The 24,239-nt window shown below is 45.3% G+C and overlaps 1 protein-coding gene across 3 annotated transcripts; it reads left to right on the forward strand.

The window, feature by feature from the left end:
• The first annotated feature begins 1,397 nt into the window (after positions 1–1,397).
• On the forward strand, positions 1,398–23,915 carry basp1 (brain abundant, membrane attached signal protein 1). Of its 3 annotated transcripts, none has more exons than XM_029525256.1 (2): positions 1,398–1,511; positions 21,059–23,915. In XM_029525256.1, the coding sequence occupies exon 2, from the start codon at positions 21,075–21,077 to the stop codon at positions 21,717–21,719; it is 645 nt and encodes a 214-aa protein (XP_029381116.1). In that variant the 5' UTR covers positions 1,398–1,511; positions 21,059–21,074; the 3' UTR covers positions 21,720–23,915. The 3 variants fall into 3 exon arrangements, with proteins under 3 accessions (XP_029381116.1, XP_029381118.1, XP_029381117.1); XM_029525258.1 differs by lacking the exon at positions 1,398–1,511 and adding an exon at positions 19,172–19,255; XM_029525257.1 differs by lacking the exon at positions 1,398–1,511 and adding an exon at positions 19,180–19,498.
• The last annotated feature ends 324 nt before the right edge of the window (positions 23,916–24,239 follow it).

The raw sequence follows: 24,239 nt of genomic DNA on the forward strand, positions 1-24,239 counted from the left end.
CTGGTCTGGTCTGGTCAGGTCTGGTCAGGTCTGGTCAAGTCTGGTCTGGTCCGCTCTGGATCTGGTCTGGTCTGGATCTGGTCTGGTCTGGTCTGGATCTGGTCTGTCGGGCTAAGCTAAGCTAGGCTAATGGACGTTAGCATTAGAGCTGTCCAGTTAGCTTACATTACAAGCTAACGGCTCTGTTTCTTACCTTGCTCTGCGTTTTTCGTCCAAACTTCACCATCACGACCTTTTTAGAAAATTAACCCTTCATTTTCTTGTTCTTTTCTCATTTCCTTTCTGATCACCAGACTGATGCTGACCGGACATTTTCCTACCGAACCTCAGACAACAGAAAACAGCCCGGCATAGCAACAGTAACCAAGGGGGGCGGGGCCAAACCATTTGTTGGGGGGTGACAATTAGGAAGAAAACAAATAAGAAGCTGATATAACTCAAATGTTACATAATCCGTTCCACAAATAGGCTTACTTTGAGAAAATTTGAAAAATGATTTCATAATTTAATGAGGGCCCAGTTCTGGGGGCCCCTCCACCCGGGGCCCGGGACAGCAGACCCGTCTCAGACTGTTGAAGGTTGATTTTTCTTGTTATTTCGATCTTTCTTCCTGAGGAGGAAAAAGCTTCTGTTCCTGTCTCCTCCCTGAGTGAACTTCCGCTCCAGCATCATGCTGAAGTTGAATCTGTTCCAACACTGCCACCTAGTGTCTGAGTGTAATACAGCACCTAGAAACAGAGGAGTTCAGTGTCTTCTTTCATAATTAAACTGCAGAATAAAATAACGTTTTCCAATCATATAAATGTGTTTAGCTAAAATATCCACCCAAAGTTCTTCGTGCATTTATCTCCTGTGTGAATGGTTCAAATCCACCAATAGAGAAACAGGACAGGAAACACTGCAGTGTGGACAGTGACCGGCAGGGGGCGCTGACAGAATGAGAGCTGTTCTCATCCAACAGCTCCTGAGCTCAGAAAATATTTGTCAATAAAAAAAATCAATTCAAGTCAGAAAGAAAAGAGGAGGAGAGGCCGAGAAGTGTGGCTGTGCGATCATCTTCCTGCTTTTAGACGTTGTCTGATCAGATCTGAATAAATGTTGGAATAATGATGAAAAGCTTTCAGGTGCTGCTGAACACCATGAAGGGAAAATGACTGAAAAATGAATCAACACAAAGTCTCCGATCGGCCTCAAACGCATCATCACACTTTATTGGACTATCAGAGGAAAACTGTACTTCAAAAAAATCTCCAATAATAATAATCATAATAATAACAATAATAAATTAGGGTTGTGTGTCTGCTGTGTGTCTGCCAGCCTGTCTGCGCACATCGCGCACGCACAGACGCACATGCACGCGTGGATGCGTGTGCGCGCAGACGGAGGATCGCCGAGCCGAGCCGTGCAGCAGGCAGGAGCCGCCAGGAGCGCAGCAAGAGCCGCAGAACCTCCGAGCAGCCGCCGCTGAGACTGCGGGGAAAAGAGCGGGAGAGCCGGAACTTCAGTCCGAGGTAAGAGCCGCCCATCCCGGGCAACACTCCTCCTTCTCCCCGCTCCGGACGGATCACGGTTTTTTTTTTTTCATCCTTTTGTTGTCTGTTCGGTCCGGATCAGATCAGTGAGGCGGATCCTGGAGACCCGAAACCAGAACAGATCGGACTGCACAGACAGATTCTCCTTCTTCTTCTATTCTCCTTTATTTTCCCAGCCATGAAAAAAAAAATGTGCACGAGCTTTTAAAAAGGGGTGTGTACAGTCTGGAGGGAGGGGGGCACGCGCCTCAGCCTCGCGCACATTCTCCTGATTTTCACACTTTTATTGATCAGAAATTCTCTTTGTCTCTTTATTGGTGATCGATCGGCCTGAATAGTTTTTGATTATCAGTGATCTCCTGCCGGCTGCTAGGCAACGCTGCCTCCTCTTCATCTTCTGATGATGATGATGATGATTTACGGCCGGTAAACAGTTTAACATCCAGAAATAAGAAAGCTCTCTCCTCCTGTCGCCCCACCTCTTTGTCTGTGTGGAGGTGTGACACACACACACACACACACAGCATCTCCAACCAGATGATGGTGATTCGGATGAATTACTGATCTCCTATTTCTGTTTTATTGCAAGAGGAGGAAAGATGGCGGGAGGGGGTTATATATTTATATAGACGCCCCCCCCTCATTAACTTCATCTTTTCACTTCGCTTCTGTTGCCACTGCGTCGACGTTGCATCTTATTTCTGCAGCGAGTCAAACTTTATCAGCCTTCCTCCTCCTCCTCTTCCTCCTCCTCCTCCTCCGTCGGCTAATTGCCCGGTCCTTTGTTTGCTGCGGCACGCATGCGCACTGGGTGTAGGGTGTGGATGGGAGAGATGCCACCTTGCCTATCAATAGGATGGAGAGGAGGAGGAGGAGGAAGGTGGTGTTTCCATTTCTTTTTTCTTTGTCGGTTTATTTCTTTGGGAAAAGGAAAATGGAGCTGCAGATTGTTGGACGGTGAATCGATCAATCAGTGGGGGTGAAATGAATTATCAGTCAGTCATCATTAATCATTCTGAAGCAGAACAAAAACATCGCCTCCATTTTAAAGAGGTTTGTTTTTTTTTTTTCAGTTCACACTGATCGGTTTTATATCTGAACACTGGGCCAAGTACCCATGATGCATCTGTGTTGGTTATTGGTCTTTGTGTTTCCATAACATCAGTATAATAACCAGGCAGGCAGCTGAACTTTATGCTCTACTGCTGCTCCTGTATTCATAGATAGTCTTGAAGTCTATGGGAAAATGTCCCTCCGCCTCCCTGATGAGTTTCTGGTCTCAGTCTGAAATACAACATGATGTTCATTTAGAAGGAAAGAGGAGGGGTTAGGGGGCGGGGCTACTGTGTGACTGACAGACTGGACCACCCAATCAGGGCACTAGTCTGGTTCAGTTTGTTGTACACCTTCAGAATGACCTCATAGAGCATCCTGATTGGCTTATGACTGTGATGTCACATTCTACCTGGAGGTGTTTGCCATCGTGTTTACTCTTCAGTTGTGCTTCTGTGTTTGTGGCTCCGGTTCATGCCGTGATATAAGATCGCCACGGTAACGGCGGCACCAAAGTACTGTGTCCTGTCTGTCCGGCTGCTGATTGTCTCTCATGAATCCAGCCCTGAGTGTGTGTTCATTCATCCCTCTGAAGGGAGACAAACAACCTCAGGTGAAACACCCAATACCAACACTGTCGGCTTCTATAGGTGTGTGTGTGTGTGTGTGTGTGTGTGTGTGTGTGTGTGTGTCATAAAGCCAAACTGCGTCCTGTCTGAGACACACACACAGATACACAAATGAATAGGTGGACAGAGACTAATGGGACTCATAACAGTTGTGTCCACATACTTTTGGCAGAACCAGTATTGTTGCCGGTGGGGGGGGTCACCTGCCTTTGTAATTCCCTCCAGAAGGAGATGACGAAGAACAAAGACACAAACGCTCTCTTTGTCTGCGACGTGTCATGTGATCGGACTCATCAGCACGCTCTCTGTCTTAATTAAACCGTCGAGGTTCGTTTTCTGAACGGGACAATGGGAGGCTGCAGCTGCCGTTTAACACACAACACACAACGCACAACCAGACGTGTGTGTGTGTGCTGCTGAAGGTGGGGAACAGGTGCAGCTGCAGGTTGAGTCACTTCTGCTCCTACTTCTGTGTCTCCAGCAGCCAAATTAAAAAAAAGATTGAAATCACATCGAACACGTTCAGACATTAAAGTCATAAAAAAACAACAAAAAAAACTAAACACACAACAATGTGAGTTATTGTGTTGTTGGATTGTGTGTCTGTGTGTGTGCTTCATCCCAAAGACAGACAAACACATTTTATCACTTCAGTTCGTGGTAAAGTGTTCAGCTCATAAACAAGGAGGTTTAATGGGCTGCTGCACGGCGGCCATCTTGGCAGTGTGTGACTCCGCCCCCTGACTAAACCATGGAGGGTTAATAAAAGTGGACCCAGATTCCAGATGAGTTTATGGTCTCAGTCTTCAATACAGCATCAGCACCAGAACAGTTTTTGTTTGACTGTGAAGCTGGATATCTTAAATGGGACTCCAGTGGTCTGAGGAGGACGCTCTGGTGGTCGATGGTCACCAACGAACACCTCTGAAACGTAGAAATGTGCAGACAGAACAGAGCCTGGGTTCTGTTATTGTGGTCATTAAATGAAAGCGTGGACTCTGACGCTCGGCTCCTGTCTGTTCCGAGGAAGTCTGGGTGTGAAATGAGGAAGTGAGTTTCTTGGAACGGGGCCTCAGTTGGCAGCCGGCAGGTTTTCTGTTGTTGCACGGAGCAGCTCAGAGCAGAGACGTGTTTAATCCTCTGACACACAGGACGCACAATCAGCTGCTGCATCACATTCGTGGCTTCGTAAACGCGATAAGCACCTTCAGACTACGCTTGTCTTTCATAAACCTTCTTCCTGCGTCCATCGGATCGGAATGAGGATGTTGGACATTTCGGTTTGCTGTCAGAGGAAGTGTGATGCTGCGTATTAAGTGTCTGCAACTTTTCTAAAAGTTTATTTTGGTGCTGTTTCTGTTGAAGCTTCACAGGGCAGCTGGGGGAGGGGGGCAGGGTGAGTAGCAGCGTGTCATCTGCAGGTTACTGAGGTCACTGAGGTTGGGCCATCCGGGGAGGACCTGCTGTATTTCAGGTATCTGTGCTTGTGTTGTCCTGAATATCTGGGATTTCTAATCATCCAACATAGAATTTTCTGACTTTTGACGGAAGTCTCTGTGAGCTGGTTGGACGTGTCTCGTCTTCAGTTTGTTGTTAACCACTCGAAGAAACTTCCCTCTTTTTGGTTTTTGGCGGGGGAGCATCACGTCCTCCTCCTCGGCAGCTTTCACCGTGAGCGCCATCTGTCACATTGTGCCTCGTCTTCTAGGAAATTAGAGCGAACGAAAGCGACAACACTATCTGATATGCCGTCCCCCCGCCGTCCTGACCCTCCCAGCGGGACGGGGATTGAACGCTCAGCTGAAATCCCCTCACTGTTTCACCCGTCCTTGTGGATTTGAAATATTTGATGAGGGCGTGGGGGGGCGGCGAAGGGAATTGGACGTGTCCTCTTATCTGTGGGGGGGCAGATAATGTCCTCCTGAAAGCGGAGCAGTGATAACAGTTTAGTAGTGTTGAGATTTAAATAGCCAAACAGGTTTATTTCAGTGGAAGCTGTTACATCAGAGACAACGTGCTTGTAAACAGGAACATTTCTACTTGTGGTTTTGTGAGATAATCACCGGCCTCCGACAGGAAGTGAAGAGCTCCAAATCATCCGAAAAAATGAAATACGCAGCGTCCCTGTTTCAGGAACTCACTGGAGACATTTGTGATAGTCAATTATTAACTGCTGGAATGTCCTGATTCAAATGTGCGGTGTGAATTATAGATCAGCGTGAACCTCAATAAAAGTTCAAATGTCTAACTGCTTGGTGAGGTGAGCGGCGGCCATTTTGTTTCAGCACACCAGTGTATGTGAAATCCGGTGCATGGCGCATCTCTAATAATAATCAGCTGATCAGCTGATTGGAAGAAATGAGATTTGGCACTGACGTAGATTTCGTTCCAGACGGTGATGGATTTGGCTTCAGGAAATTTTCATTTATTCACCGCCTGTTGATGCAGCCAATCAGGGTCTCCAGAGGATGAAACACAAAACCAAATGATTAGATTGTGTCGTTGTGTTTTCATGGCAGTCTGATGATTCTCAAACAAACTGAGCTGTACAGTCTTCTACCTGAACTGAACTGCAGCTGTATGGAAGAGAAACTGAGAGAGGAAACATCCAGGCCAAACTTTGAAGTTACACAATAAAAGATGTGAAATCCGGACAAACCAAACCAGCAGTGAAAACCTTTGATAACAGCACCAGCGCCGCTCTTTACGTGAATATTAAAGATGGCGTCTGATAATAATGAGACGGTACAGCAGTTTGGACTGGAAGGTGCTCGGCCCGCTCGCGTTTGTGTTGCAGTCCCAGTTCTGTCAGCTCCGATCAACGGAGGAGAAACTGACGACAAGAAGAAAATTACAAGAATATCTCTGACTGGAAGTGTGAGACATGATCAAGGGCCTGTCTGAAACACTCAGAGACGTGTGTGTCTGTCTGTGTGAGATGGATTGTGTTGTTGAATGTGAACAGTAACTGTCACACTGTACATCTGTTTATTCACTGTTTATTCACTGATGACTATGATTGTTTCATTTAAAAAAATTTAATTGACCTGATCAAAATATTTTTATTTTCATTTAATTAAAAAAACTGCCTTAATTTTTTTATTAAATCAGGTTCAAGCAATAAAATGTCAGCACTCCTTAAAAACTAAACTGAAGATAATTACATTTGATTGAAAATACGTTTTGTTTTAACAAATTTTAACAAATTTTCCAAAATAAGTTCCATAGAAATGAATGATTGAAACTAATTTGGCTGGACGGCTCAGCTGCGTGTCCTCGTCTTGGCTCTGAGCTGTTTTCCAGGTTTAGCAGGAGTTTAGCAGGAACTTGGTCTGGTCTCCTGGTCCGGCCTCTGGCTGGGAGCTGCAGTCGCCCTTTGGACGGCACACTGATGGGCACCAAACGTGTGACACGTGACGCCTCGTCTCCATCATAGTTACTGAGACGAGCGTCCGATTATCTTTTGTCTAAATATTACTTGTTCAGAAAATAGACACATGCACATCATGGACGGAGACGCTCCCTTCGTCCACCAGCTGGACAAAATAACCTCCTGTGGACATTTGTGAATGCATTAGTTGACAAACATGCTAATTGTAACTGTGCGTGGGCAGCAGTCCTCCACAGGAGCTGCTTCTTTAATGGCTCTTTTACTTGTCAACCTGCTGCCTCCTTTAAAACATCTGAGGAAGTCTTTCTGTCGTTTCATGCGTCAGATTTACGGGCCGATATGGAAGATGATTCCTGGGAAGGTGCTGCATGTTTCCCTGAGCGCTCAGATCAGGCTGCTAAAGCGGATCATAAACATTACAGAAGTCCCCAGAAAGCCGTCAGCGGGCTCAGAGCAGACAGTTGACTGACTCACTGTTTCATCCTGTAAGACACAGAACCTACACGGTGGAACACATTAGAACTGCTTTTTAGAACATTAGCTTTTTAGTGTTCTGTCAATATTCTTCAGCACTCTAAACACACAATTAATAGACAGACTGCACTCATCCAAACAACAAACTTCAGAGCAGAGAAAGTTCAATCGTGTATCGAAGAAGAGCTTCACAGCGTTGGAGGGGAAACATACAAAACGACCAGCCAGAGTTTTAAAAGGAGAACGTGCTTTCCATTCGCAGAACCTCTCCAACACGGCCCTGCAGAGGTATTGATTGATGTTGGCCCTGGCTCTGGGTGGGAGCCGGGGGGGGGCAGATAAATGGAAAGGAGGCAGCTGTTGGATACCAGGATGGCAGAGCTTACCAGTGGTGGGCTTGAAGCTGCAGCGCTATTGATTGACACAAGAGACAGAGGCCTCCAAAGCCAAGAGCTGAAAAAGAAATACAGAGAGAGGAGAGGTTCAGCCCCCCCCCCCACCCCCCCACCCCCCTGTGCAGATTGTATCCACGTCTATAATACTTGTAGTCAGCTCGGTGGAGACGGACAACATAACAGCTACATAAGCAGAAATTAGACATACCTTAACCCTTCATCAGAGGTAATCCACCTGTCTCTGCGTCCTGCTTGGAAAAATGAGTCTGCGTGTTGAAGGTCCATCCAGTTTATCCAGAAATCTGAAGACAAAGTCACAAATGAAGCACATCTAAGTTCAATCAAAGTTAGATCAAATCAATCTGTATTTTTAGCCTCGTCGGAAGTGAAGGTAGAATTTTTTCTTCATGTGCTGAATGAGTGTCAGGTTCAGTTTGATGACATCACAGCAGCTCCTCCTCCCGTCAAACACTTCGAGCACCTCTTCCAGATTCTCAGGCGTCATCAAACAATCAGAATCTGCGTTCAAGCTTCAGTGTGATCTATTAAAGGTTTTATATCAAGCTTTTATTTTGAAGGGTTGAGAATGTGTGCAGACTGCTTTACTGTGATCCTGGATTAGGGTTAGGTTAGGGTTACCCCAGGATCAGGGTTAGAGTTAACCTAACTCCAGACTGTATGGGCCTTTAGACAACACAGGATTTTTAATAATCATGATTTTTCTTAAACCTCTGGAGAACTCTGAGCTCAGCAGGCAGGTCGGCCTCCTAACTGAAATCCTTTCCTGCGAGGAAAGATGCGGAGACGAGATCATGATTCCTTCGAAAGTACAAACTGAGTCCTTGACAGCACTCAAAGTCTCCTGTCTTAACAGTGTGTGTCTGAGGTGACGGCGGCGGCGTGCGCAGGGAGGAAGGATTATTGGCAGGAAGCGGTGATGGAGTGGAAGATGGAGCCAGCTGTCACACCCGTTCGACAGAAGTCTCTCTGAAATGACAGAGAGGACGAACACATCCACCCGCTCAGGGCCCGTTCTGGTTTGTGGTTCAGGACGCTCATTTCATTTCAGTCTTTCATGTGTACAGCGAGTACTTCTGCTCAAAATGGCTGCAGCGTGGAATAATCACAGAGCTGTCATGACTTTGGACGAGAGAAAAGTCTGAAAAACAGGAAAACTACGAAACCTAAACCAAAAAAACTAAACGAATTACGAGACCAGGTGACCTGATAAACATCACATCAACTTTAAGTGATTAAAGCTGCCTCTAAACGTTTTATATCCATAAGTTTACGTTTCTGCTGCTGCTACATAGCTAACATTAGCATTGACAGCTAGTTTAGACTTCATTTGTTTACTTGTCGAGTCTCCAGCTGTGGAAAACTTCCTTGTTCTGTCTTTAATTCAGCTGACAGATATGAGTCTGGGACAATCAGCCGTTCTCAGCTGTGCATTCAGACGCCTGAGGAAGCATTACGCTGGTCCAACGGCTGATGACACACCGTCTCTCTGCAGAACAGACACAATACTGCTCATTCTCCACATGTGGACCCATTTCTGGAAACCGGGAAGTGAGTAGACAGTGTTCAGCAGAAAGACACAACAGTTTGGATTTTAAACATGACTGCCATCGCACAACAGCTGTGACTCAGAGCAGCGTGACCAAAACTCAACCAGGAACATGAACATCATCTTGGTCAATCTTTTGAATGAGCGTTCCCACGCTCTGTTTATATTCACACATAAAGGTGATCAATCACTAAAAACCCATTTTGGGTTATTTGCTGTGGGCTTCCATTTAAAAAGGATCCGATGGAGCTTCATTTAGTAGATTTTTATCTTCCCGTCAGGTCAGACGATCCCTTTAACAGGTTTTTATGCGTCTGCACAGATGCTCTGTAGCTTTGAGTTATTCTGTAATTAGATGCATTTTCATTATTTTCTCAAGTGTAGTCCTCCAGTCAGCTGAGGACTGCTTACATGAATATTTTATGGAAACAAATGCACAGTCATTGATATTCTGCAGCCGCACTCGTCACCAATTTGCATCAGCGTGCAGCGACTGCTCCTCTTAATTCTCTGCCACTTCCTACTTTCTGAGACAGCATAGATGGAGAGAATGATTTCCTTGTGTTGGTTTGGTCCACACTGACTAATTGCTGCAGCATAAAATCTGGAAAATGAAATCCACAGCTGCCCATATTCACCCCGAACAGCGTGGATCTTCTGCTCGATCGTGTAACTGTAGACTTTTGGAGAGCCGGCGTGTCCAGCTCTGCGGCAGCGTCGGATAATGGCTCTTATGTTCAGCACTTCAGCTTGTGTTTGCTTCCACTTTGAAATGAAGAGACAATATTAATACATTTGTAGTGTAAATAAATAGCTCTGGCAGATTCCCTGGTATGAAAGCACTTTGCAGCTCTCCTCTAATGGAGGAGCTTCAGAGTGGACTGTAGAGCGTCGCATGATTTAGTAGACTGAAAACATTGGCAGGGCTGGCTGCTCTCAGAGGAGCAGGCAGCTCAGGCCCTCAATTATCCCCGTCTACATGTTTGCTTCAACAGTCCCTGATCCATTATTGAGCTCGAGTCTGGACGTTGAATCGCTGATTCATGAGACGGTTCACATCGAGGTCAACATAAAGCTTCAGCAAGATTTTTATTTTGAAGGTCCCGTGTAGTCTAATGGAGATGGTTTCTCTGAGTGTTGGACTGACATCTGTTATAGTTTTATCCTTCTGGTTGGCTGACTGAGCGTTTTGTTTCCGGAGCGACAGGGAGGACACCTTCAGTATAAAGACCAGAGTTAAAATGTGGACCTAACAGTGATCAGAGTGTGTTTGTGTAACGGCCCCACAGAGAATCACCACCTGACTCTGCAGTTCCCCTCCGTGCAGCAAAGTTTTTAGTGCAGCTCAGCTTATTATTTTTATTACTTTACTGTGTATATTTAGTCCCACTGCGCTCATCAGCGCCGTCTGCAGCACAAACAGCCAACTCAGTTCTGTAAGTCAGTCGAACCCATTCTGAACCAAATCAAAGCATGACATCACATTAAAACACTTTTTTTATTATGATTATTATTTATTTAGCTCCAAGCTTGGCTGGGTCTAAAGAGAACCAGGCCAAGATGCTGATTTAAAGTCCTTCAGTGTTGACAGGAAGCTCACACACCAAACCGGGTTCATGTCGGGACTCCGTCCGACTGAAGAACCTCATCAGACTCTCCGTCACTCTGACGGGTCGGACAGCGAACAAAACAGAGATGACCTCTTTGTGAGGCTGTCTGTGCTCAGCCCGAAGTGTCACATCTATTCGTCTGCATTGTCTCTCAATGTGTGCGACCTTTAGACCTTTAAATGAAAAACTATCTTTAAAACTGCTTCAAACATTTCAGTCAGTGTGACAGAATTATGGAGCTTCCCTTCTCCACATTATGTCACCATGTTACCTGACAGGTAACGTCCTGACCTTATTTCAGCAGCTGTGACCCTTCTAATCCTACAGTCAGCAAACAATAATCATTTCTTAAAAGACGTGAGATGAGGAGTCAGACAAACGGAGGATCTACAGTTTCTGACGCTCTTTGAATCATCCTCTTTTCTTATGTCTCACATGACGGCAGTAAACAGAAATATGTTCACTTTCTCACAACTTGATTAAAAACTTCTTCAGAAATTTCTGAAGTCGACCTCGACTCTGCGGCCAAACGTTTGTTCTGTTGGATTGTGTCATCGATGATGTCAGAACACCCAAACACAATCTGAATTATTGGTGTAATGAAGGAAATCTAATTTCAGTTAAAATAATGACAGATAATAACGCTGTTTTCAGGAATTATTCCGGCTCATGTGGGCACGCTCCACTTTCTTCTCCCAAAGCGCTCCATTTCCCAGAAGACCCGAGTCCTCTCAGGACTGCTATTTTTAGAGAAATATTTTTGGGAAAGCGCACATTAATTTTTATAAGGAGGCAAATAAATGCATAAGTGCTCTTTTTATGGGCAGCTCTCCTGATTGGATCACTTGCAGATGATGAATTAGAGCGAGTAAAATGGGGATGTTGACTTTATTTCTTATCTTAAAGCTCATCCAGTCCAAACCAGCTCGCTGGATGTGAATCTCCGTAGCTGTCATCAGGTTCGTGACAGAGTGATGGAAATCTGTTGGCTCGTGTCCAGAATAATCTAAAAATAAAAAACCCAACGAGGAAGCTGGACAACGGAGCAGCAGGCTGCTTCTCTTCATTTGTTTAAAAGGTTTCAGTTTGTTTATGAGAAGAATGACGCTGACAAACACAGCAGAGTCAGTTTATCCTAATTAATTCCCGTTCATTTGACATTAACGCCGCCGGCCGTGACCTTTTCTCTGCTGGTCATTAGGCTCCGTCACTGTCAGTCAGATCGGAGTGCACATTTTATTTTCTGACTGTCTGATCCCACCTGCCAACACTTTACTTTTTACATGAAACAAACTATTTGGGCCATTTTTGTTACTGAGATTTCAGGTTTGTAATTTGATCCTTTTACTTGTGACACATTATTTAAATGTGACGTTAATTTTCATTGATTAATTTAAAGAGAGCTGCACCAGTTTAATTACTGTAATTTCCTGTTAAAAAAAAAAAAAAAAAAAAGCTCCTGAAGGTTCATTTGAAGTTTGTCCTAAAGTGACTTTCTTCTTTAAGTGTCACTCAGACGGGGTGAAGGTGTCACAGATTTCCCTTCAGTCCAGCAGGATCTGGCTCATCTTTGGAAAACTACATTAACCTCTGTGATGATGAACTATGTCTGTCTTCAAAAGTAGGAAAAGCAACAGAGCATTTAATCCAACTTGTTTTCTTCTTTCAAGGTTGTTTACAGCCGCACCGCCGACCCTGACCGGGTTTCTATTGTGCTGCTGATAGTCAAAGCAATTCCCTCTCTGCTGCTTTATTTTGAAGGGCCGTCAGCTAAAAGCCTGAGACGTACAAAGCGGTGCAGATTTGTGGAGGCCACGCAGCGACATTTACCAGGTGGTGTGGAAGCCGGACCCGTTTAAAACCACAGATCAGGAGAGGGGGACGCTGAAATAAGTAAACAGTCATTTATAAGGTGGCAGATGAGTGAGACTGAAAACCAGAAGTGGTTTAAGAGCAGTTCTGTAAACAGGCTGAAACAGATTCTGTTCAGAATTTAAATGACTGTTAGCTCTCTAAAAAACACGATGTCCCCTCAGCTCGGGGCCCAAGAAGAGACAGGCATCTTTAAAAACATTTACAAAAGGAGGAAACAGCTCCATCTGTTTAAGTCTGAATGGGACATTTTCCCAGAGACTTCAACACACTTAGTTTCCCCCTAATAGCCATCAGAGGGAATGGCGTCCGCCTTGTGATTGGGTGATTCAGAACGCTCTGATTGGCGGCGTGTTGTGCGCTGCTCTTTGTTGTGTGGTTCAGGTGGCAGGAAGCCGTCTGGCAGGATTGACAGTCTACCTGACAACGTCTGCAAACACCGCCGAAGACAAACGCCAAATAAGGTCTGGCCCTGGAAGAGGAGCTGTAACTTCCTTGACGGATGGCGGTGAGCTGGATCGTCTCCGTCTGAGAGGCGTCTTCGGTGGATTAAAGGAGGTCAAAGGTCAAATCCTGCTGACAGGACGTCTCAGAGCGAAAGTGATGACTCGTGGGGGGGCAGTCTGAGGGTGTCAGCAGGTTCAGATCGGGACAGTGGAGTTCTTTTCTCGGGTATTTTTTGGTGGCTCGGGACTTAAAGGTCTCATATTGTAGAAAGTGAGCCGTCAAGTTTTGTGTAAATTTGTGATGTCACAGAAAAGCTGCCCTGCCCAGCTGGAGCAGAGAGGGGCAGTTCTGTTCTCTGATTGGCCGGCTGACCTGTGACTCTTAGAGCGAGAAGCTTAAGAAACTACAGCAAGAAGCCATAAAGGAAATGAACCCTTCAAAATAAAACTAGGGACCTTTAAGATGAAACATGCTTTTTGAACATAAAATATCGACCTTTTAAAGAGCCCATCCATTAGAGTGAATATAAAGTTCTAGATTTTCTAATCAGTCTAATCAGTCCGTGCCGTAAATCAATAATGTTACTCAAAGATGAGTGTGAAATCAATTTACTGTCTCAGAGAAACTGATTTTGAAGAGAAAATCTTTCATGAATGTTGTTAGGTTGAGATTATCATCACCTTCCGCCAAACGCATCGTAACACAATCCGAGCTGTCGTAACATTTTGGTGTGTCTTGGTTTATCTGAACACAGTCTGCTCGGCAATGAGGATGTTTAGTAGTACATGTTGTGTGTTTTCTTTGTGGTAACCTTGAGGCTTTGTGTCCTTCAGCAGAAACAGACTCACACTCACTGTTTGTGCTGCGACAGTTGGGTTTGATGAGTTTGATGAATCCTTCAAAGAGCCAATCAGATGGGGAACTTTGATCAGCTGATCGAAGCCCCCCCCCCCCTTAGGTGGCCTTGTGAGGTACACAATGATCCACAAGTGACCCACAAAGACGCACAAAGAGACAACACAGTCTCAGGAAATAAAAACTAGAGTTTTTAGGGGTAAAGGAGAGACGTTGGCCTTTAAATGACCCCCCTCTTATTGAACAGCTTAATATCCTTTTACAGCAACACTCATTTTAACAGCAGCACTTACAGACATTCGGACTGTGACACTTTTACAGGAGCTTTAATCGACATCACGTTTCACTCAACATCAGGGAAAACCACAAAGGTAAAGTTTGTTTTTGTTCTGTGGACTCTTTTCGGTTCATCGCGGACTGAAAAGGGAAAATGTTGGAAAGCTTTCAGTTTCCTTTTTTCTTTGGTGCCTGTTCTATTTTGGCAGATTGACCAACGGCTTCTCTATCGAGACGACCAGGAAAAACAGCAGCTCCTTATTTAAATCAGAGTAAGAACAGAGCGGACGCAGCTGCAGAACAAATCAAATCTGTCTGTGGCTGCAGGTCTAAACGGATGATTTTCTGGATTCTGGGATATTTATTCCGAGCTGTTTGTGGTTGTATATCTAACTGTTGCCCCCCCCACACTGTTCACATTGGTCTTTTCCAGTCACAGCAGCGATATAATCAGAATGAAACTCTTTAAATTAAACATACAGGCCCTCAGATTTGTGCAGCCGACTTAAGATGGTTAAAGCATTCAAGTGTTTCTCAGCAACTCCACAATGAAGAGTATTGATCCTCTACTGCTAATAAGACAAAGGAAGAGGCTGGAACTGCCTCAGGGAGCAGCTGGGGGTATTCAGGCTCGTGAAGGAGCTTTAGAAAAGAAAAAAGATGCATCACTTCAGTGGACAGACAGAATAAATAAAAGAATCGGTGCATTAGTGAGATCAAGTCTGGATTTAATCTGCAGCAGAGTCAGAAGAGTTGTGAATAAACTTCAACACGGCCCGAACTGTTTGTTCATATCATCTCATCTCATCTCTGAGACGTTTTGTTTTTAGGTTTTTAGGTTTTGTGGCTGCAGCGGGAGGAATGGAAAATATAAACACCCCAAAATGTTTTTCTTCTCAGATCTGTTGATGGAAACTGATACTTCGCTTCATTTGTCGACCATCAGTTAGACAAAAGAAGCGTTTTTAAACGCTTTCAGAGTAAGTTTGGTGTGATGAAGTCCTGCTGACGCTGCAGGAGCCTTCATATCAGCTCTGCTCAGGATCTATTTCTGATCTCTGTGATCAGCATCACCTGGTCCAGGTGAGACGAGCTGATCCTGAGACTCACACCTGAAGAGCTTCAGAGAGCCGAGGCTGAATCAGGATCTCATTCAGTCACGTGTTGAGTGTTAAAAGCTCAATATTGCATCGATTTCTCGTCTTTATGTAATTCCCAAAGAACCTGAAAGTCAATGTGCATATTTCTGAGGACGTGCTGAAGGTCTGAAAGCTCCTCACAGCTCTCACAAGTGTTTAATCATTAAAGTCTGATTTAACGTAGGTATTTGTAGGTGTTTGAATTCCGGTGAGTTAAGTCACAGTTAGAGGTCTTAAGGTCTAAAGGTGGACGTTAAAGGTCCAGAAAAGGATTCTGGAATTAAAGCAGACCAGCACGCTGACTGAAAATGTTCAACCGTGCAGTTCAGGGAGCATTTCGCTCCTCACACAGATATTTCTGCCATCCAGCCTGAAGCTCCGTCCCCAGAGGCCGCTGCAGGCTGATCCACCGGAGGCTCCTCGTCCGAGCAGCCGATGAATGCCGTCAGGAAACAGTTTCTGTGCGGGGCTCTAGGCTGAGACAGGCCTGTCCGGCTCTGGCTGCTGTGTGGGACCGTGTAAATACCGAACACGCTCTGGGGTCCGCTGGTGAGCCGGTGCCTTTGTTCCCGGGCTCCCCGACTCTTTTATCTGTCTGAGGAAAAAGAGCTGACAAGTCCGATCGGCCACGTTAGTCCTCCGAAAGTGTCTGAAGAACTGACTGAATCCTTTCACAGTCAGCAAACTGACAAAACCATCCTTCGCCGCAACAGCCAACGTCTGCAGCTGTTCTCAAAGTTAAGTGTTTTCATTTGTCAACAGCTCGGAGCTTCGTCTTCGTCTGAGTTTGGGTTCTTGAACTGATGGTATTATTTATGTAGTTGTGAAATCTGAAGATCGTCTTTATTGAACCTGCATATCTGATCTGCCTGGCTGCTGAAGCTTTGATAGCACCTGTTCCATCAGTCAGAGCCTGAAAGAGGGACCTGAATGTGTCAGACAACAGAATCTTTTCAGCATTTTACAGGGAAACAAAGCCAGAGGCTTCGCTGAGTTCCACCAGGACTCATGATCGCAGAGCAGGAAGCTCTGAACCCCGACGGGTCCGCTGTCTTTCTTTACCACCTCAGAATAATTCTGAACTTCTAAATCCTCCCTTTCAAAGGTCATAAATGAACTTCCAAGTCCGTTCCAGACAAACCCGTGTCTCGACGTGGAGGTCATGTGAGCGTCGGAGGAGGATTTCACAGACCGAAATGCCACCAAATCCACATGGTGGACTTAATCCCTTTCACTTCCCTGTTTTGTTTCCTCTGCAGCCACCAAAGCGCCGGAGAGATTTTTGTAGTCGAGATTAAACCTCAGAGTTTTTTGTTTCCTTAAAATCTCAAAGGTTCTCGGTCGGCTTTCATCACTGCCGAGCGCAGCAGCAGCTCAGTGACGATTCCATCCCTTCAGTTTCCTGACGCTCTGAGGAATGGTCCTCTGAACAACAAATTAATGTGTGTTTTTTCATGCTTGTCTTTATGTGTTCAGCGTGTGTGTGTGTGTGTGCGTGTGTGTGTGTGTGTATTCAGGGTAATTACTCGTCTTCACTATGAAATCAATAACAACAATCTAACAACGTCAGACAAACACACAAAAGATTTCCATTTGCTCAGTTTCACTCTGGATGTCGGCATTTAGCGCACAGCTAATAAATCAAGTGAGAAACAGCACCATTTTCCTATAGACTTCAACACAATGACTTCTGCGGAAACCTGCGGAAAGCTTCATGGGAAATGTAGTCTCTCGTCTGGTCTTGTTTCTGGGAGGACAGAATTATCCGGATTGTGAGTGGTGGGAGAAAATACAGAAATCTAACGGCTGGCCAAAGTTTGGAGTGTTTGTGTTCATAAATAGCAGACGAATGTGGGAACGTCGCCTCAGACGGTGATGGTGGACTCCTGAATCCAGCGCTGGAATATCTCTGACTCCCAGCATGCTCTGCTCCACCCTGCTTCCTCCGACTCAGTGCAGAGCTGGTGTGTGTGTGTGAGATGGGGCCAGATTTTCTGCTCCAGTTTCTCTGCCCTCGTCTGCTGCTCGTCGTAGATCAGCTGAGCGGCGGCTCTGTGTTTTGAATTCCAGCGTCACACTTGTGGCGGGAACTCACAGAGCAGATTCGCTCCTTCACGCCTCGCCGCTCTCAGAGACCATCATTGTTTTACGGCTTATTTTACAAAACGCAGAGACAAATTTGATCACGTAACACCAAATAAAACCGCCACATCTGCGCTCTTCTGATCATCTTCTGATGGATATAAATAAAAGGCCGCGGCCTTTCTGATGAAAATCTATTTGTGTAAATATGAAACACAAACAGATTCCTCCATTAAAAACCTCCGTCGCTTTAAGGCCTCTTTCTTTTCCCTCTGTTGCCCAATTAATTAGACAAATGTGGCCATAATTTCATTTTAGGACTAATGGGCTCAGAAATGAGATCGGGTGTGACAGGATGTGCCAGATAATAACATCAGCACATGGCTGTTAATTAAAGAGATTAGACACAGGAAACGGGCTGTCCCGGGTCCACACGTCTCACAAGTGTGACGATAAAACAGATAAAGCCTTAACCCTACTGCGCTCCTTCGTTTTGGTTATTATATTTTTACGCACTAAAACGTGCAGAATAACACACGTTGTGCAGGTGGAGGTGTGCGTGTTACTAATCTGGACTGATAAAAGCCTGAATCCATCAGGTCAGTCACACAGAAAATCTACGGTATCAGTTTTACGATTTTATTTCTTCAGCAGTCGTGCTGTCGGAGGTGAAAAAGGGTGGTGATCTCAGCAGCTTCTCCTGCTCTCTGCCGTCATGTCAGTTCTCCACCGAACAAAGAAACAAAGGCGGGCGAGTCGGGCTGCGACAGCTTTAACCTTTAACGTGTCCAGGACCTCCTGGAGACCTCCATCTGTCTGCGCAGGGGGGCCGGACTGAGGGGTCGCCATGTGACCCGCAAACAGATCAACTGTTAGAGAACAGAATCGGGTCTGTCCCTGTGCTGCAGGATCTGATCCACCACCTGGACCAGCCCTCCATCCTGGACCTGGACCAGCCCTCCATCCTGGACCTGGCCCTGGACCAGCTCTGCAGTTGGCTGGTTTGTCCCACTCACAGTCTGATGCCTTAAAAACAGAATAGTTTGGGCAGCTTTAATGATCTAAAGCTACAGGTTTAGCATCGTTAGCATTGTTAGCATCAGGGACAACAAAGGAGGAGCATCTCCAGGTGAAGCTGAAGATGAGTTCCTGTCCAGCCCAGGAGGTGGAACACGTCTCCATCTTAAGAAGTATTTAAATGGATGTTTTTCCCGAGCTGGGCTGAGTCTCAGAAGGACGCGTCTAAACTTCCTAATCGCCTGCAGAAAGTTGGAGACACGGATCGGCTCTGGTCAGAAGTGATTTCACAGACTGAGATCAGAGATTTCCACCGTTAGCAGATTAACTTTTCAAAGCTCCGACAACCAAACTGTCGAAACGGATTGAGACTCTCGATTCCAAAAATCCTCTTGAGCTCTTTTGGAAAAGTCAAGAAATCCATTTAGCTTCATTAATTGAAAATGAAGCTTCGAGAAGGGAGACCCTGGAATTTAACACAATGCTGTGCTGACTTTGATGCATTTTAACTCATGTCTGTCATCAGATAGTGTCAATAGATAAAGTCAGGAAGCTTGCAGGTTAAATGGAGTCTTTTGTGCGGACGGAGCGTGTCCCCAGGTTGTGGCGGCCCTGCCCCGGCTCTTCAAACACTGAAACCACACGCCCAGCAGCTAGCAAGCGTGCCTTTGGTTAAAAGCAGCCATTGTCTGCCCGGATGATTGTGAGTCATTGTGCTGGCAGCGGAGGCCGGGAAGTCAAATGATGTGATGCAGCAGAGAGACGGCCTTCTTTGTGGTGTTGTATAAAGCTGCGGCAGGGACCGACAGCCTGGACGCTCGCAGGAGTTTGGCGTGAATACCGGAGTGTTTCAGTCAGCGGTGACGAGCTGATTAGCATTCTGAGCAGATCCACCGTGTTTGGTCGAGCAGCTCAGGTCGGCTTTCAGATCCAACACGGTTCATATTTACACCTGATTTCATTTGATGGAAGCTGCTCATCGTCTGCTGTAGTTTCAGACTTTCACAGTAAATGGCCAGTTCGTGCTCGTTTTACTGTTTGACTGAGGATCATGTCCTTTTTACTGCTCTTTATTTTATAGAGAATATGAGAAAACACTAAAAAGATAATTTGATGCTGATCTAAGAAACATAAAGAAAGACACAGCAAACTGCTGCAGGTAAGACTGCTGAATATTTTAGAGAAATTTCATAATTTAATCATTTTTGGATGAAGTGAAGTCATTTCTATTCAGTATTTTACGCACTGACAAAGAAAGATTTCACATCATCATCCCACAACGTCCTGACGGGTTTGTTTTTTCATTTCATAGTCACAAAATGATCAGTCATGCTTCTTTACTGCTGCAGTCCGACGTCTGAAGCTCCACAACACTTATTTGTGTCAACAATACACAACAATGTTGTGACACATTTTATCTTTTAAAAAACCTTTAAAAAACCTCCTCTGATTTTAGATATCAAAGTTGTCATTAAAATAAGATTCTTGCTTTTTCATTGACAGCAAAGAAAGATTTAATAAACAAACAGCTGTCATATAAAAAAACTGATGTGAAAATCTGTTTTTTTAACACAGCTCATTTTTCTTCAGGAGCAGAAAAAATGTCTGATTGTTTTTGGCAGTTTGAAGCACAAAACAAACAGACTTCACATTTTAAATCAGTTCTGGAGTTTCTGCTAATAATAAGCCCGATTTGTTGTTGTTCTTCCCCGTCGAGTCGACAGATGGTGAAATCATGAAAAAAAGCTTCAGCTGAAGGAGCGATCCAAGAATCTGAAAGTGTGTGTGTGTTCCTGAATACACACTGTGTTATCTACCTGCTCAGTGACGTCAACCAACAGTCAATAAGAAGAATTTTTCAGCACAGAAACGCAAAAATCCACTTCAGTAAATGATCACATGCTGACGTTGTGTTGCTCTTTGTGATGCACCATCTGCATCCATTGTTCGTTTGTTTGTTTGCTTTCATTGCAGTATAATCTCAACCAACCAGTTAGTTTACTAATGAAGAGCTGAATATTCTAAACTGAAAAATGAAAGCAGCACCATTCAGCTTCATTCAGCCTGTTTGTTTGAACAACAGAATTATTTTGTGTGTTTTTCTAATTTTTGTGTGTCAGTTAAAAGAAGAAACCTCATTATCACGATTATTTTAAACCTCAGTGTCCAAACACTGAATTTAGCCTCCAAGACTGAACGTCCTGAGAGGTTCTCAATGTCCTTCGGGGTGAAAGGTCAGCTCACATTCAGCCAACATCACGGCGGATCGATTGTTTCTAAGTCTCATTCACAACAAAGTATTACGAATCTATTAGCACGGTGTCTGTGAGGTGTGAATTCAATTAGCCGACTTCAGCTGAGCTCTAATGAACCCAAAAGGCCAACACATATTTTAATTTCCTCTTGTTCGTGGCGCTTTGGCCTTTCTGCCTTTGTAATTAGGAGCACTTGATCCGAGAGGTGAGAAGAGTCTCTGTGGTCAACTTCTCTCTCCACATTTAAACACTTGTTTGTTTCAATGATCTCATCTGAGCTCCAGACGGAGAACGAACGCAGAAAAATGTTTTGAAATATAAATATGAATGTTCATGTGAACGTTCAGAAGTCTTCTTCTGAGGAAGAGCAGAGTTTCGAACATTCATTACTTCATAGCGACTTGATTTTTTAGTCTATACTCTTTCTACAGTTCTAAACTTTATTAATTTTCCTCTGTTTCCAGAACCCAGAGATCCAAAATGGGAGGCAAGCTGAGCAAAAAGAAGAAGGGGTACAATGTAAACGATGAGAAGGCCAAAGACAAGGATGCTAAAGCAGAGGGGGCGTCCGCCGAGGAGAGCGAAGCACCGAAAGACAGCAAAGACGAGGCTCCGGCTGCCACCGACGCTAAGGAGGTAGCAAACGACACGGCAGCCAAGGAGGCGCCGGCGGCAGACGCTGCAGCGCCGAAGGAGGAGGAGAAAAACGACGCCTCTGCTGCAAAGGAGCCTGAGAAACCTGCCACCAACGCTGAGCCGAAAACGGAGGCACCGAAGAGCGCTGAGCCCGCCAAGGCCGAGGAAAAACCCGCCGCCCCAGCCCCGGCCAAAGAATCAGCCCCAGTCGCCAAGGAGCCCGAGGCCAAGGCCGCGGCGCCCGCCCCGGCGGCCGAGAGAAAAGATGAGGCCGACGCCAAAAAGACTGAGGCCCCCGCGGCACCAGCAGCCAAAGCCGAGGCGGCGCCTGCCACCTCCCCCGACCCCAAGCCCACAGAGGCGGCTCCCGCCCCAGCAAAGGAGGCCGCCGCTGCACCTAGTTCAACACCAGCCGTCGAACCTCCCGCCAAGGAGGCGAACGCCACAGAGGCGCCAAGCAAGGATCAAACCGTAGCAGTTCAAGATTAATGGACAGCTTCTTTTCGGAATCAAAATAAAGTACCTAACTCAACGACGATGAAGATAAAAAAATGAAATTGAAATTAACTAGCCCACCCATATTATGATGATAACAATAATAATAATAATTGTAATGAAGATGATTTGTTGAACGAGGAGGACCGGAGCAACCACCTGCAGATGATTATTGCTATTATTATTGTTATGTTTTATTCTATTTTTTTCTGCTGTAGTATTTGAACTTTGATACGAGTCTGTGTTGGCCATACGCTTCACCATCCCACCCCCATCACCCCTCCCCCTCATACGGTCCAGAGGTTCGACCTGACTCCCATCTGGGCCGCCGAAGGCCCCGCGCTCATACGTCCGCCCGCTCCGTCGGTTCTATCCAAGTCTGCGTTTGGGAAAAAGCTTCTGAGTGAAGGAGGTCCAGAGTTTTACCATTTCCAGATTCACCAGCTGGACTTCCTCTTCAGCTCTGCCCCCCTTCCCATCATCCTCCTCTTCCAGCTGTGGTACCTCCAGCTTTATGGTGCCGTGGAGTTGTAGTTGTGTCCTTATTTTTTAACCCTCCCCGGCGTTTTGGTGTTGGGTTGTGTTGGTTCCCATTTTGCTGTCGGGGTTAAACATTTCTTGTGACTGAGGATGTTCAGGCTTTCTAGGACATTTTGGAGGACGGCTTTGCAGAACAAAACATATTCTTAGTCATTTAAAACAGTCATAGGAATTTTTCAGAGAAGGTTCTAGATTTTGTACTGAAACCCTTAGGTATATTCTGAGTGAACCAAGTGGTTTTTTAACATTTGTAATACGCTTATAAAAACCTGCAAAGCCTTGCTCACGAGACAACGACGACAGAGTTCTCAGAAAAAACAAATCTCTGATCCTACGTACGAATCCGAGAACAAATTCTAACAGATTTGCAAAAGACATCCACCGCTGACTGCTGGGTGACGTGGTCCTCGCAGTTTAACCTGCTCAGACGATGAAGACGGTGACGTTCGCTGCAGACAACAAGAAACACGTTAACTGAGCTAATAAATCAGGGAAGAGGGACATCTTCCCATAGACTTCAATATAATGTACAAATTAGCCAGGATAGTTTTTCACTTTTACAGTCGTGTTCTTAAATATACTTCTATAAGCAGTTCTGCAGTCCCAATCAACAGATGGCAGAAAAACTGGGATTCAATTAGTGAGTACCGTTGCCATGGTTACTGCAAATCACATCACAGCAACCACAAGAAGTCTCCTAGCAACGAAACCTAACGACGAGGTCATAATAACCGGCTGCGCAGACGGCCGATGGGAGCCACGACGGGAAAGTGCTGCAGCGGACGTCACCATGTCGGTGTCTCAGCAGGTGAACTGAGCTCAGACCATCAGCCATCCACCCCATACGCTACGGTCCATGTTTCTGTGGCAACCATACACCGTACACTCTCATTATGGGATGGAAGAGCCTTGCACATGAACGGGAGGGCCTCTGATTTTGTCATTTTCATAAATCCTTCCTTTTCCTTTTACCTTTTCAGGAAAATATATGACGAGTGTGTACGTATATGCAGCGGTGGACGAAGGAAGGAAGCCAAAAATGCTTTTATGGAGAGAAGGAAAGGGAGTACTAGAAAGGAAGGAAGGAAGGAAGGAAGGAAGGAAGGAAGGAAGGAAGCTAACAGGAAAGGAAAAGAGGACAATCCAGCAGAGTAAGGCACCAGCAGCTGCTTCGGTAGACAAACCTTCATACCTTCCACACGTGCATATATGTAGATAACCGCCAATATATTAACTCATCCCATTCATCCATTCATCCATTCATCCATTCATTCAGCCCGTTCTTCAGTTCAGTCCACGTGACGCTCGGCGTTTCCCTCCCAGCACTTCAAGTCAAACCGTAGCAGAAACAAACAGCGGAGGGCCGCCGGGCGTCGCCTGGTCTTCGGTTTTTTCTTCCTCTCTTGACTCAGTAAATTGCATGTCCGTGGTTGGGTGAACCTGTAGTCCTGTCTTTTTGGTCAAGTGGAAAAAAAAATAAAAACTAAATAAATAATTTCTCAGTCTGCATCCATGGCAACTGCAGTTGATATTTTCATCCCATGTTCCACAGCACACGTTCATCCAGACTAACAAAAAGATGATATGGAAATTGATGCATTCAAAATTATATGTACTTGTATAAATGGTGCAACAGTAATAAAATGTAAGAAATTGACTGCAACTTGATGATTCTGTGCAAGTTGATTTTTTTCCCTCACACATTCACAACAAGAAGAAATAAAATTCAGCTGGCAGCCTCGTGGATCTGGACTTACTGGTCCAGCTCATCCCACAGGTGCTGGACTGGACTCAGATCTGGGGGATTTGGAGCACCTGAAGCAGGTTTAGGTCCGCAGCTTTCCACAGCCGCTGGTCTTCCTCTCAGTATGCTCCACCACAGGAAGTGACACTGAATGTATTCAGCCTTTTTAAAGAACACACCCGTTAAAGCTCTCCAGGTGAGCGTTATCTGGCTCCGCCTCCCGTCGAAAT

Source organism: Echeneis naucrates, chromosome 17, assembly GCF_900963305.1.
Source record: "Echeneis naucrates chromosome 17, fEcheNa1.1, whole genome shotgun sequence".
Lineage (NCBI taxonomy): Eukaryota > Metazoa > Chordata > Actinopteri > Carangiformes > Echeneidae > Echeneis > Echeneis naucrates.